The sequence below is a fragment of the Artemia franciscana genome, chromosome 3 (assembly GCF_032884065.1).
Source record: "Artemia franciscana chromosome 3, ASM3288406v1, whole genome shotgun sequence".
NCBI lineage: Eukaryota > Metazoa > Arthropoda > Branchiopoda > Anostraca > Artemiidae > Artemia > Artemia franciscana.
In genome coordinates this window covers 43,257,903-43,271,942 of record NC_088865.1, presented here as the reverse complement: position 1 = coordinate 43,271,942, position 14,040 = coordinate 43,257,903, and the positions used below count along the sequence as shown (strand labels likewise).

The 14,040-nt window shown below is 34.7% G+C and overlaps 1 protein-coding gene across 1 annotated transcript in view; it reads left to right on the top strand.

Moving 5' to 3' along the window:
• The first annotated feature begins 1,165 nt into the window (after positions 1 to 1,165).
• The window catches only part of LOC136025293 (heterogeneous nuclear ribonucleoprotein H-like), a 31,077-nt gene continuing 18,202 nt past the window's right edge, over positions 1,166 to 14,040 (top strand). The window contains exons 1-3 of the mRNA XM_065701179.1: positions 1,166 to 1,362; positions 3,729 to 3,890; positions 9,757 to 9,891. Of these exons, the coding sequence (XP_065557251.1) occupies positions 1,269 to 1,362; positions 3,729 to 3,890; positions 9,757 to 9,891 (391 nt within the window). The 5' untranslated portion in view covers positions 1,166 to 1,268. The remainder of the gene's footprint in view (positions 1,363 to 3,728; positions 3,891 to 9,756; positions 9,892 to 14,040) is intronic.

Genomic DNA, 14,040 nt, shown 5'->3' with positions numbered 1-14,040 from the left:
TATCTATCCAAAAGCTAGTAGTCGGATGGGAATACAAATCCAAGGTGACAAAAATCTCCAACCCCACCCCATCCCCACTAGGATCCCTGGTTGACTATTCAAAAAGCCTATTATGGGAGAGTAATTAATAGCGAACAGTGTACGCGTGTCATCCGTCAAAATTTTAAGCTACTAGATTTACAAACTGCTATGAATTAGTTTTCAGTACTAATAATAGGATTGTATTATAAATATTTCTTGTAAAGCTTAAAATTGTTCATTCTAAACCATTTGCGACATTTAGAATGTTCTACCCTTTTTATTGGAAGATCCCAACCGATTATAAGAGAATGAAACAATCCAGCAATCCTGGTATTTGTCCTATTCATTTTTACCGAAACCTTTAAACTATGCCTCGCAACACAAGCTGCAACAAAACTTATCATGGGCTCTCTGTCGTTTTCGTCTCGTTCACATTGGCCTATTGTAGGACCGTAAATATGTAAAATCTATTCTTGTTAGTGAATTATTTTTGCTGACAAACCACATAACATTTTATATTCTTCCACTAAGTAGCTTACGTTACGAAACTACGATGTGCATCCGTATTAAGAACAATTACACAAATTAATTTCAAGATTTGTTTTCTCTCATTCAATTAATTGTTCTCCTCTTTTATAATATAGAAATTTTTATAGCGGTTCTGTAACCTCTAAATAGCCATTCTATAATAAAAAACGTTTGCCTTGTAAAACTTGTTCTGGATTAGCTGATCACATTAAGTACGTCACTGGTTAGCCCTATGGTTGCAGTTAATAAAGAAAAAAGTGAATGGTAGGATTCTAAACTATGTCCACAGACAATTGCAAGTTTTTTATTCAAGACAAAGTAAGCCATCTTAAATTATCGTGAATTTCTTTGGTAAAAATCAATTATTAACAGTATTTCGGTTTTAACAGCATATTTCTCAAATAATTTTATTGGAATAAAACGGAGCAAGATGATCACAAGCAACAAAATTACTGGCTACCAGAAACAAATTGCTCACTTGGATGTCTGTGTCACGTGCCTTTTCTATGTGACCGAGACCTGTATGATTTGTAATTTGGTTCATAATATACTATATTCGGTTGCCATCTATCGATTTGTTAAAGAATATTACCCCATTTCGGCGGACAATGGGCGGAAACACTGCTCTTTTTCTTACTTCATTCTCATCACCGATTTCTCCGCCATTTTATAGCTTCGCTTAGACTGCTGGTCGTGAACTTACTAAAAATCATTACAAAATGGGTTCCGAAAATGGAAATGATGATGGCTACGTTTGTCGGTTGAGAGGACTACCATGGTCTGCTACAAAAGATGAAATAGCCAATTTTCTTGGTAAGGTCTTTGAAACCTAACTTATCCAGGCTAGGCTGATTATGCTGTAGCCTAGTCCAGAACTTATCTATATAATGAGCAGTGGAGCTTGATAAAAGATAGCACTATGGCCTTTTACTATAGACTGATGACAAAAATTTTCGTCTTGGAAAAATCTTAGGCTCAATTTCTGAGTTGCTTGTCTTAAGCAAGAATGTTTTTAGCCTATTAAAATTATAGTTTAAGTTAGCTTCTTTTCATTATCTTGGAAAGGGTTGAGGTTAGAAAAATAAAACTTTCAGTAATGAATCCAAGTCCCAAAACATACTCTGGGAAGTTATCCCAAGCTTCTATGTTAAACCATTTCTGAATTCTAAGCCTTAGAAATTTGCCCAGTTTTACCTATTGAAATTTTCAACAAAACTACATTTTACCTTAATGCAATTCTTAGGGCTATTTGTGTTGGCCTATTTATGTAAAATTTTGAGCCTTGTCATTTGTTTCAAAATTTAGGATATGTAGGCTATTAGCACATATTTAAAACTTTATAAGGTAAAATTCTAGTTAATTGACTTCTTTCAATCTTGGAAAGGGTTTAGGTTAGGGAAATGAAACTTTCAGGGATGGGTCTACAGGCTAAAGTATATCATGGGAAGGTATTTTAAAGTACCCATCTCCACTTGTTATCCCTCTAGAGGACCCTGACCTTTTATAACCTTCAAAAATATGTGTTAGCCTACAAAAATGAAATCTTGCAATATAGCCTAAATCTTATGCTCAAATGAAGTACAACAAAATTATTTTAAGCTTCACAACTTTGCTCAATCCCAATTTATAAGGTTCTAAAGACATGCAAAGAAGTAAAGGCAGAGAAAAAACAACTGGTAACTGAAAATTAAGATAAAATGTTGTTTTGCCAAAATTTCAATAGGTAGGCCTGTAGACCTGTTATGTAGATGAATTTCAGGGTTCTCTAGAGGGAGAAGTAGTGGAAGTGGGTATGTTAAAATACCTTCCCAGGATATACTTTAGCCTATAGACCCATCCCTGAAAGTTTCATTTTCTTAACCTAACCCCTATCTGAGATAGCTAGAAGTCACTCAACTAGAATTTTACCTTAAAATTATTTAAGATCAAACACTTAAAAGTATTAGTTTATTAACTTTCCTACAAGGACATCTCTTTGGAAATACCAATTATCCTATTTTGATGTATATATCCTTTCAGTGTTTCACTTTTATTTACATATTAACAGAAAGATAATTTTCTTCTATTTCCAAAAATATAACTTTTGTTGCTTGATATTTTTCCCATAAGTAACAAATTTTGAATATAATTTTTCTTTTATATTGCTTGTCAAAAGAGAGACCATATTTTTATTTATGTTGTCAAATCATTGGTGAAATTTCACCAAGAAGACAGGGCCCTTGTTATTAACCTTACTTTGCATCATGCTTCAGTAAAATAGGGATGGTCCAGCATCTTTATTTTTCTGGAATGTTAAAGAATAGCAGTCTTTCCCAAAAATAGGTCTTTTTGGGAACCCTACCTTCCTGGAACATAATTTTAGCCTGTAGACCCATCCCTGAAAGTTCCATTCTCCTAATGTGGCCCCTTTCTGAAATAGTGAAAAATAGCTGAATTAGAATTTTGCTGAACTTCATTAGTATAGTTTGTATAGATTTGTTTTTATGTAATACTATTAGGATATAATTATTAGAGGGAAGGGAGTGCAATGAAAGTATCAAATGTATTTCTAAAGGGCATCAATTTAGGAAATTGAGTGATATTATCTTTCTCACATAATTAAATTATCAAGTCCTTCAGAAGAGTTGTTGGTTATTTCTTAATTCAGATGTTTAAGAAATAGACTTACCTTCTGAATTTTAGGCGAATTTACTGTTTTCATCATAATTTAGCTAAGGTGAATACATCACTTGGTCCCTTTTCTTATGCTAATTGACAATTCAGTAGGCTAATTATATAAGAAGAAATTCCTGGTAAATATTTATGTTAACAGAATATTAAGATAGCCAAGAAATAAACTTCCTCTACAATCATAATTTCAACCTGAATCTGAGATTCATTTTCAGGTGATATGTCATCCTTCATTTATAAAATATGGTCTAGCCATCTAATCTTTCCTTTAGTATGTCCCTTGAAAGTGGGATTGAACTACATTTTTCAAGATGTTGTTTACAATGGCAAGTCAAGCAACAGATTAAACCCTTCTTCTCTGATAGATTACACTAAATATAACTAAAAGCTCTTATAACTATGATTCAAATACTGCTGAGTATAATGGAATAAGACCTTTATTGTAATAATTTTTAGCTCACCTGGGTAATCCAACTACATGATAAATCCTTCAATGACCTCTTTTCTAGGTGACATGAACATAGCTGGAGGAGCTGAAGAAGGTGTTCATTTAACAACAACAAGAGAAGGAAGGGCAACTGGTGAAGCATATGTTGAGTTGGAAACCCAAGAAGACCTAGATCATGCTCTGAAGAAAAACAAGGAGCATATGGGCAATAGATACATTGAAGGTATTGTCTTTTTTTGCAGAAACATTAAAAGAACATTCAATTGAAAGCTGTTTCTTTTCTGATATTGTCTGATAAAATGATAAGCATGATGTGCTTGTCCTTTTTTTATGACAAGCATGGTATTATTTGTATACTGTGTATTATACTTATACCTATACTAAGCATGCTTATACAGGAAAAGTTACTCTTCCAATGAGATCATATTTGCTAATGGGATAGAAGGCTTAAACTCATCATGAAAAAAGGGGGGAAACATGGGGTTTTTCAGGTTATAACCTTCCCCATTATAGTTTAAATTTAGGTTGTATTTTAGATTAGGCTCTATTGAGCTGGCAACTATCTTGTGGTATGGGTGGAGAACTCAAACAAAGGAAATGTGGGGGTAAATATGAAGTGTAGTATTTCATGAAAAAAAAACTTTTTGGCTGTTTCCATTTAAATTTACAAAGCAAATGATACCAATATTCCAATTATTATGGCACTTGGTATTTACCAAGTGGCATACTTTTACAGGTATACTTATACTAAGTATTATTTGGTGTGTAATAACCTTGAATGAGTTTTTTTTTCAATAAATTTAAACAAAGCCTTAGCTTGGTGGTAATTCTTAAAAGATTATCATTGTTGTTCTAGAAGACCAGGTAAGGTATTGGCCCTTGTACTGCTGTTGGGATCCTTTCTACTCTTTCATAGTTAATGAATGTCTTTTTGATATACCAGTTTGCAATTTTAAGAAAGTTTGTTCCGGTTCCTATGGCAATATGACTTTGTTCTCATTGGGAGCATATTTAAGATGAAAATGAGTCTGGTTTCCTGAGAAAGATAATGTCTTAATAAAATCTAAAGGGTTTTGATTATAGTACATCCCTTCAACCTGTTCATTTAATTAGTTACAGTGAGAGCCATGGCAACAGCCTTGGACTTTCTAAATTGTGTCCCATGTTATCCTTAGTGGGGTTTTGCAAAATAGTAGCAACACTTACCATCATTTTGGGTTATAATCTACATTTAGACTGGATTACAAAATAGTAATAGTTATAATTCACTTTGAATGTTAGCTCATGAGGAAAAGGATGTTGGTGGTATTGGTATCATCCATCAGAGTGGGGAAAATTCCAGGTCTGAGGATTAGTTAGTCTCATTATTGACCAGTCATTGGCCTTTTTGGTGACCTTAGGAGTGAACTAGTTCATTGCAATCTCATGTATAATAGACGTTTTTATGCTAGTTACCATTTTTATGGCACTTAGTATCTACCAAGTGACATATAGAGATTGCAAATTTGGTTGGTCTGTTTTTCCCAGTTTTGCTATTTTAGGCACTTCCAGGTAAGCTAGGACAATGAAATTTGGCAAGCATATCAGGAACCAGACCATATTAAATTAGAAATTGTTGTTTCCCCAATTCGACTATCTGGGGGGGGAGTGGGGGGATGTTTAAATAAGAAAATATGAGGTATTTTTAACTGATTGGATCTTAATGAAATTTGATATTTAGAAGGATATCGTGTCTCAGAGCTCTTATTTTAAATCCTGACCAGATCCACTGGGGGGAGTGGGGTGGGGAAACCTAAAATCTTGGAAAATGCTTAGAATGGAGAGATCAGGATGAAACTTCGTGGGAAAAACAAGCACAAGTCCTAGATACATGATTGACATGACTGGAATGGATCTGCTCTCTTTGGGGGAGTTGGGGGGGGTTTAATTCTCAAAAAATGAGGTATTTTTAATTTACAGGAGAGTGATCAGATCTTAATGAAATTTAATATTTAGAAGGACTTCGTAACTCGGATCTCTTATTTTAAATACTGACCAGATCCAGTGTCATTGGGGGGGGGGGCAGAAATCTTGGAAAATGCTTAAAGCAGAGAGATCAGGATGAGAATGGGTGGGAAGAATAAGTACAAGTCCAAGATACATGACTGACATTACCGGATCCACTCTCTTTGGGTGAATTAGGGGGGGGGGGTAATTCAGAAAACTTAGAAAAAACAAGGTATTTGTAACTTATGAATGGGTGATCAGATCTGAATGAAATTCAATATTTAAAAAGATCCTGTGCTTTAGAGTCCTATTTTTAAATCCTGACCAGGTCTGGTGACATTGGGGGGAGTTGGAGGGGGAAACTGGAATTCTTCAAAAATGTGAACATTGAGGTATCTTTGTCTTATGAATGGGTGATTTAATCTTAATGAAACTTGATATATGGAAGGATCTTATGTCTCAGATGCTCCATTTTCAATCCGAATCGGATTCGGGGACATAGGGAGCTGGAGGGGGGAAACAAATCTTGGAAAATGCTTAGAGTGGAGAGATAGGGATGAAACTTTATGGGAAGAATAAGCACAAGCTATGGATACATGATTGACATAATTGGAACGGATCCATTCTCTTTGGGGTAGCTGGGAAGTGTTAACTTGAAAAAAAAAAACAGAAAAATTGAGGTAATTTTAACTTAGAATGGGTAACCAGATCTTAATGAAATTAGATATTTAGAAGGAACTCATGTCCCAGAGCTCTTATTTCAAATCCCGACCAGATCTGTTGACAGTGGGGGGAGTTGGAGGGGGAAACTGGAAATCTTGGAAAATGCTTAGAGTAGAGAGATTGGGTTGAAACTTAAGTAGAATAAGCAAATGTTGTAGATACGTTATTGACGTAACCGGATTGGATTTGGTCTCTTTGGGGGAGTTAGGAGGTGGGGTTCTGTGCTTTGGTGAGTTTGGTGCTTCTGGACGTGCTAGGACAATGAAAATTGGTAGGCGTGTCAGGGAGCTGCACAAATTGACTTGATAAAGTCGTTTTCCCCGATTCGATCATCTGGGGGACTGAAGGGAGAGAAAAAATGAGGTATTTATAACTTACAAGTGGGTGGTCAGATCTTAATGAATTTTGATATTTAGGAGGATTTCGTGACTCAGAGCTATTATTTTAAATCCTGACCAGCATTAAGTCCCTGATTTTCCTTTTAAATGAATCTATTGATTCTTATGATTTTGCTAGAGCTCATACCATATGAGAACCAGGCTCGTGGCTCTTCTGGCCTCATCAAAAGTTCCATATGAGCTCTTAGCTGTGGTTATCTGCAAGAGAGGTATAGTTTCTAGTTTGTATTTATAAATTTGGAATCTAAAAAGCTGATTGAACTTCTATTCATGTGTTTTTTGGGTAAATGACTTTCTGGATCTGACTGCTGGGATGATTTGAAAGAGAAACTTAACCATTTGGGTTTAATGCCCTCTTAGTATTTTGATGGCGGTACTTTGTGGTCCAGTGCCCAAACTCTTCTAGACCTGGTAGGCCTTCTTGACCCACCAATTTTTAAAACTTGAATATGAACAGTAGCGCATGGGTTTGTTTGTTCCTTTTGATATTTAATTCAGTAACAACATAGCAGTTAATTGTACCCCAGAAAGGAGCCAATAGCCATGCCTTTTTATGATGATTGGTAATAACTTGAGTTAAATTATAAATATGAGATAAAACTTATAAGATTGTTTTTCTTATACATCAAGGGTATTCACCATGATGTCAAACAGTTTTTGGTAAAAAAAAAAACTAAAAAGAAACAGGGACTCTAAAAGACAGAATTTTGACAACAATAGATATATCAACATAATTGGTTTTTTATGCGGATTCCAACTACATAAGATTAATTAATTTCAATGCTACCCGTCAAAAGCTACAGGTTTAAGAAAGATTGCCCGATTTTCGAAAAGAGAAAACATTCCTCAAATGTTAAGGATTTTATTTTTGTTCTTCCCAGGTGTAATTGTATCAAATCAGTGGTTCTATAAGATTGGGGAAGGGCCCATTCGAACAGAAATTAGAAGTTCTAATGGTCTTTTTAAGTGACCGAAAAATTGGAGGGCAGCTAGCCCCCCTCTCATGCTCTTTTTTTTCTCCAAAGTTGTTCAGTCAGTATTTTAAAATAACCATTTTGTTTTGTATAGTTGAGAGACCCATTAGCAGTATCGTTCTGAATGACATGCCTTCCTATATACCCTGGATGATGGGTTAAAATTTATGAAATTTGTCTGTTGTTTACATATAGTATTTGCTATTGAAAAGTGTACAGACATTTTTTTTTGTTTTAGAGAAATTTTCTGCTCAAAAACGAAATTTTCCTAAAAACGATCAGAAATTGAATAAAAACAAGTTTTTAAATGAAAGTATGCTAAGGAGTTTTTTTTTAGGTGGAATGGTCTGTATGAAATCTCCTTAGGGGTGTTCTCAGCAAGGATGGAATTATCATGGGGTAATTTCCCGGAGGAAGGATTTTACTTTGATGGATGAACTTTGAGGGAACTACTATGAAGGAGTTTTTTTTTGGGATGAATTTCCCATGGATAAGGAGGATGGCTATCCCCTTCTCTATACCCTGCTCTTTACACTTAAATTCAACATTTTGTCTCAGTTCTTGAAACCCAAAGGCCATTTACTTAGAATCAGAACCGGTTTAAAAATAGCTTTTGAATATAATTGGTTTAAAAGTACTAAAAAATAGCATAGAGAGGGGGGGGCTTAGAGGAGGGAGCAGTCCCCCTCATAAAGAATTATTTCTGCTCATTTTAAGTTTTAATATTGCTTCTTACTTTCAGTAGAACTTAATTGTTTATTTAATTTCAGCAAAAAGAAGAAACAGTTAAGATTGGCCTGATTGGTTTTTCTATTATTCTCTTGCCTTTTCAAAGCTTGATTGGTTTTACAACCCCGAGTGTAAAATTTTATGCCAATTTAATGAATGAATTTGAATTCTAGTGTGATATAAATTTAGGTAATTAAACAGAAATTGAATAATTAGATCAATTAAAACTTAGCTTAATGTAGTTAGTTGAAATTCTATTTGAAAACTTAAGCCAGTATAATTAATTAATTGAAACTTAAGTATAATATAAATTTTACTTACTTAAATTAAAATTAGTTATAAGATTAATTTTATTGCCCATTAAATTTGTTAACTTAATTAATATTTAGTATCGCATAATTAATTAAAATTTTACCTGATGGGTTCTGACCTGAAAATTTCAGCCACCATCAGGAGAGAAAAAATTGAGTCTTTGAGGTTTCTAACTGTCCCCTTTGCATTTTCAAGTGGTAGCACCTTGTTCTGTTTCAAAAGTGATGTATGTCTGTTTTAAAGCAACTTTATTACAGTTTTCAAGTCATCCAAGTCCGAGATGCAATGGGTGCTAAATAAAATGGTGCTAATGGGTGCAATGGGTGCTAATAAAATTCTACATGATGGGTTCTGACCTGAAAATTTCAGCCACCATCAAGAGAAAAAAAAACTGAGTCTGAGGTTTCTAACTGTCCCCTTTCCATTTTCAAGTGGTAGCACCTTGTTCTGTTTCAAAAGTGATGTATGTCTGTTTTAAAGCAACTTTATTACAGTTTTCAAGTCATCCAAGTCTGAGATGCAATGGGTGCTAAATAAAATGGTGCTAATGGTTGCAATTGGTACTAATAAAATTCTACCTGATGGGTTCTGACCTGAAAATTTCAGCCACCATCAAGAGAAAAAAAATTGAGTCTGAGGTTTCTAACTGTCCCCTTTCCATTTTCAAGTGGTAGCACCTTGTTCTGTTTCAAAAGTGATGTATGTCTGTTTTAAAGCAACTTTATTACAGTTTTCAAGTCATCCAAGTCTGAGATGCAATGGGTGCTAAATAAAATGGTGCTAATGGTTGCAATTGGTACTAATAAAATTCTACCTGATGGGTTCTGACCTGAAAATTTCAGCCACCATCAAGAGAAAAAAAAATTGAGTCTGAGGTTTCTAACTGTCCCCTTTCCATTTTCAAGTGGTAGCACCTTGTTCTGTTTCAAAAGTGATGTATGTCTGTTTTAAAGCAACTTTATTACAGTTTTCAAGTCATCGAAGTCCGAGATGCAATGGGTGCTAAATAAAAGCAACAAAACCAGCTTTGACGAGTTCTGTGTCAGGCTCCGAGGACTACCATTTGGTGCAACCAAAGAAGATGTTATTGAATTTCTAAATGGTAAGTCTTGAATTGAATTTTAACTGCCTGAATACTTCAGTAACACCTTATTTTCTCTTTAAATACTTGCTGTTAATCCGTTTCTGGAAACAAATAAAAAATCCGTGTGATAGGCTACAGTGGAAAAACTTGTCTTTTTTAAATGTCCCAAGTAGTTCTTTAGTTTTACTTGAAAGCACAACGTTCTTAGAACACTTATAACAATTCCTAGAGTTCAAAAGGATGGATATTTTTTGTCCTTTTGCTTCTCTAGTTCTAGAGTTGTGTGATTATATAAAATATTATTTTATATCTGAGTAGACAATGAAGCGAAGGGGTTGAGTGAGAAGAAGCTAAGCAAAATCTTTTGACTTCATTTTATAAATATTGGAGGAATGGTAATTCTAACTGCATAAGCTGTTGTTCCTTACTTTTTAGAAGCTTACCCAAGACCAAGCTCTCTTCCTTTTTGTTTTGCTCTTAACAGTTAATGCTGTTTATTGTTACTGTCTTATTATCTACTCCTGTCTTCGGTTACTATTACTGAGGCTTATGATTCAATTCAAGATGCAATTTATTATTACTGAGGCTTATGATTCAATTCAAGATGCAATTTATTATTACTGAGTCTTATTATTTAATTCAAGATGCAATTTTATTGAGTCAGGTATATTAGAAGGTTGGAGTCGACTAACTTTAATTGGCTTCTGTTGTAAATTCGAAAACCTTTTTTTTTTTGGTTGATTTTTCTTTTTTTGGGGTGGGGGAGGTGAGAAAGTGGTGGGTATTTTAGGCTTGAGTCTGGACCCATAGTTTATGAGTTTGCCTTACCATAAAATTGAGAGTAGTAAGAAATAAGTAAAGTAAAGAATAATTTACTAACCACCTATAAAAATCTCCAAAATAACCTTTAAAAGCTTCGTCCTTATTATTGGTTTGGCAGTCAATAACATATTTGATTTGTGTGTTTTCATAAAAACTTTTCCATTGCTGTATAGTGATGATAAATAGACTGAGTTTCTTTTAGTTTGACCATCTTAAAGACGTTGAGGATACACTTTGCCTGATTGAAATTTTTTTTTGAATGTGTCTTAATTTGGAATATATTCTACTTAGAGTATTTCCCTGTTATTCTTAAAAAAACAACAAGTTCCCAGAATATTTTTTATTTCGGGACATGGGGAGGGAGGAAGGGCATAACCTTAAAACTCAAATTCGAAGGTTGTGTACAAACTGAAAAGAGATTAACAGAATACAAAATCAGTGTCAGTTATTATATGAGATGTCAACCGGCTTGTTGCAATTTTTTTCATTTTTACAAGCTAATTTTTGTATGGCAAAATGCGTCATATGATGTCTTTTGAATAACCATGGTAACTGAATTTTTTTTAAATCCATCTTTCAATATATAATATGCCTCACAATGTATACCCTCTAACATACAGTAGCATTTTGCTGGTCCAATTAGAGCTGCACGATCAACCTCGATGCTGCTAGGTTGAGTTAGTTTTCGTCAGTATGGTTTGAAAAACTGAATGTGGCATATTGAAGCACTAAGGACAGTGACATTGAAGTCCGATTGGAATTGGTTAATTGAAAACTTCAACAACCATACATAAATGTAGTTGGAAATTCAGTTTTAATTAAAAAGACCTCTATATGCAGTTTCTGGTGGTATTGGGTACCAAATTAAAAAGAAAAAATAAAGAAATATATAAGCCAAAAACCGATGGTAGCATACTGCTTGAGGTGTAGCCTTCCTTTGAAGGATTAGTTGCCTCTGGGAATCAACAGATAGTAATTGATAGAATTTTTAAAGATGAAAAGCGTTGTTAAGTTCAGCTAACTAGTGTTGCTTATTTGTTTTAACGGTTCAACGTGGCAACACCCTGTATCACGGTGGCTTGATGCTCTCTTTGCCAATATGGAGTTAGGGGCTCGATTCCTGCTACCCTAAGGCCGGGTGACAGGCCTGCTACCTATACATTTAAAAAAGACAACAAGTGAAAGATTCAACGCCTTGTATGCCATCAATGGCTCTACTGAGTTATTGTCCTTTGTGCTCAACGTTGTGATACTGACAAGCATGATAGATAGACTGATGGATAGATTTGTTCACACGAAAGCCGAATTGGGCAATGGTGACATACACAAAACTAGCGAAAAAATAAAGGCAAAAAAACAGAGACTGAACAGACACAAAATAATTATTCAAGAAAATCATCACGATACCTCATACCTACGCGGACGAACTTTCCAATGTTATTTATTTTTGAGTAACACCCACTTCTCAAAATTTTCAACATACAATTTTTCCTCCCAACCTCCCTACCAAATATTTCCAAGCACAACTTCTTACATTCCCCTAAAAAATTGTGCAGGCTCATCCATCTCTCCACACATAGGGCTACATGTGATACCCTAAAATCGTCATTATTTTGAAACACTGGCGCTTAGAACTAAAAAAAAATGGTCGACTTCTGCGCTAATATGATAAAAAGAAACATGACGACTGTACGGGAAAGATTTTGTAATACTTCATATTTAAGCTATTATTCTCTATAGGCTAATTGTCCTTCATAATGACGGTATTGTAAGGTTCTCCATCAATTTTATTATTTATGTTTAAGATCTTTTACCTTTAAACAGGAAAAGAAATTGCAAAACTTACGTCCACTTTAAAGTGGGTCCCTATGAAAAGGGTAAACATGATATTGCTGAAAAAAATTGACAGAAAGTGATCTAAAAAAATAAGTCATTGACAATGCATTCAAAGTACTTTAGAGGCTTATCCTAGCATATCCTAAATACCAATTGCCAGGAAATCTGGCATTTATATTTTGGAAATACTGTTAAAACTCCTTCAGTTTCATATTGAGCAAAGCAAGACGGTACTAATATCATGCAAGTGTTGCTAAATTGCCACATCCCATTTGGTTATACGTGTTTACAGCCCCTTCCTCGTCCACCCCTCTAGGCCGTTTTGCTCCTTCCTCATCCGTACTACTACCTGATGGTCGCAGAAACTTCGGGTTGTTCTCATTAGAACAGAAATTGAGAGTTCTAGCCCTTTTTTAAGGTCCAAAGGGATTGGAGACCAACCAGACGCTTGGGGGTGGTATTTTCCGGGGGATAACCACCGGCCATCTTCAAATCTGTTGATGTCCCACCTGCTTTTCTATTATAATAAGTGTATATGAAAGAGTTATTCCCTTAGGCTGCTCCTGTTATGCAAAATCGCCGTAAGTGTCAATATAAATAATTAATAGAAAGCGGAAATCAAACGTGATGTGGGTATTTACCGAATAATGTAAGCTTCCAGAGCCCATGGCATGTTAACATATTTGCTAAGTTTTTTTATATGTTTGGTTCAATTTGTCTGTATTAATGCATTAGATTAAGCGAAGTATATATCATAATGTCTGTGTATATTAAATTATACGTAGGGCGAGATACCATATAGTTGGACAACTAATCATCTCAATGGTCAAGTCTCAATAAAACTATTGTGCTAACTTAAAAATTAAGTTCCCTACACCACTGGATTTGTATAAAATTTCTTATTTAAGTATTTTATTAGTTTAATAGTCTAAGCCATTTTTAGCTCGAGTCTACTTTTGGAAAATATTGCCGAGTTTTGGCACAATGATCCTTAAGTTTAAACAAAGCATCACAATCACAGACACGTGCTGTGAAGGAAAATAATTGTATTTAAATAGGCTAGACCCGATATTCTTAAAGGGTAAGGTGCGACCCTCCGAGGGAGGGAGAGCAAATTTAGACAATTAACATTGTATCGAATCATTTACACATCGCATAGAGGTAGCAACAATCAACACGAGCCAATATCTATAAAAGGTATATTGCTTTATCAGCGAACCACTATTGGCCAGTATTCTATTTTTGAACATACGTAGGATTGGCGGCGTTCAACTATGACAAAATTTCTGTGGCGAGTATATCACTTACAGCTGCGATCGTGTCTGCTACATTGTCACTAGGCTATCACAAGGGTAACTTTTATCACACCTTGAAATTTTTAAAAAAAACGTTTTCCATCAGCTAATCAGCCAATCCAAACTAACCTAGTCTTATTCAAACTATATCATGTTCAAAATTAGCTGTCTTAACAGTCTTGTCTTCAGGAAACATTTTCTCAAACCAAAAATG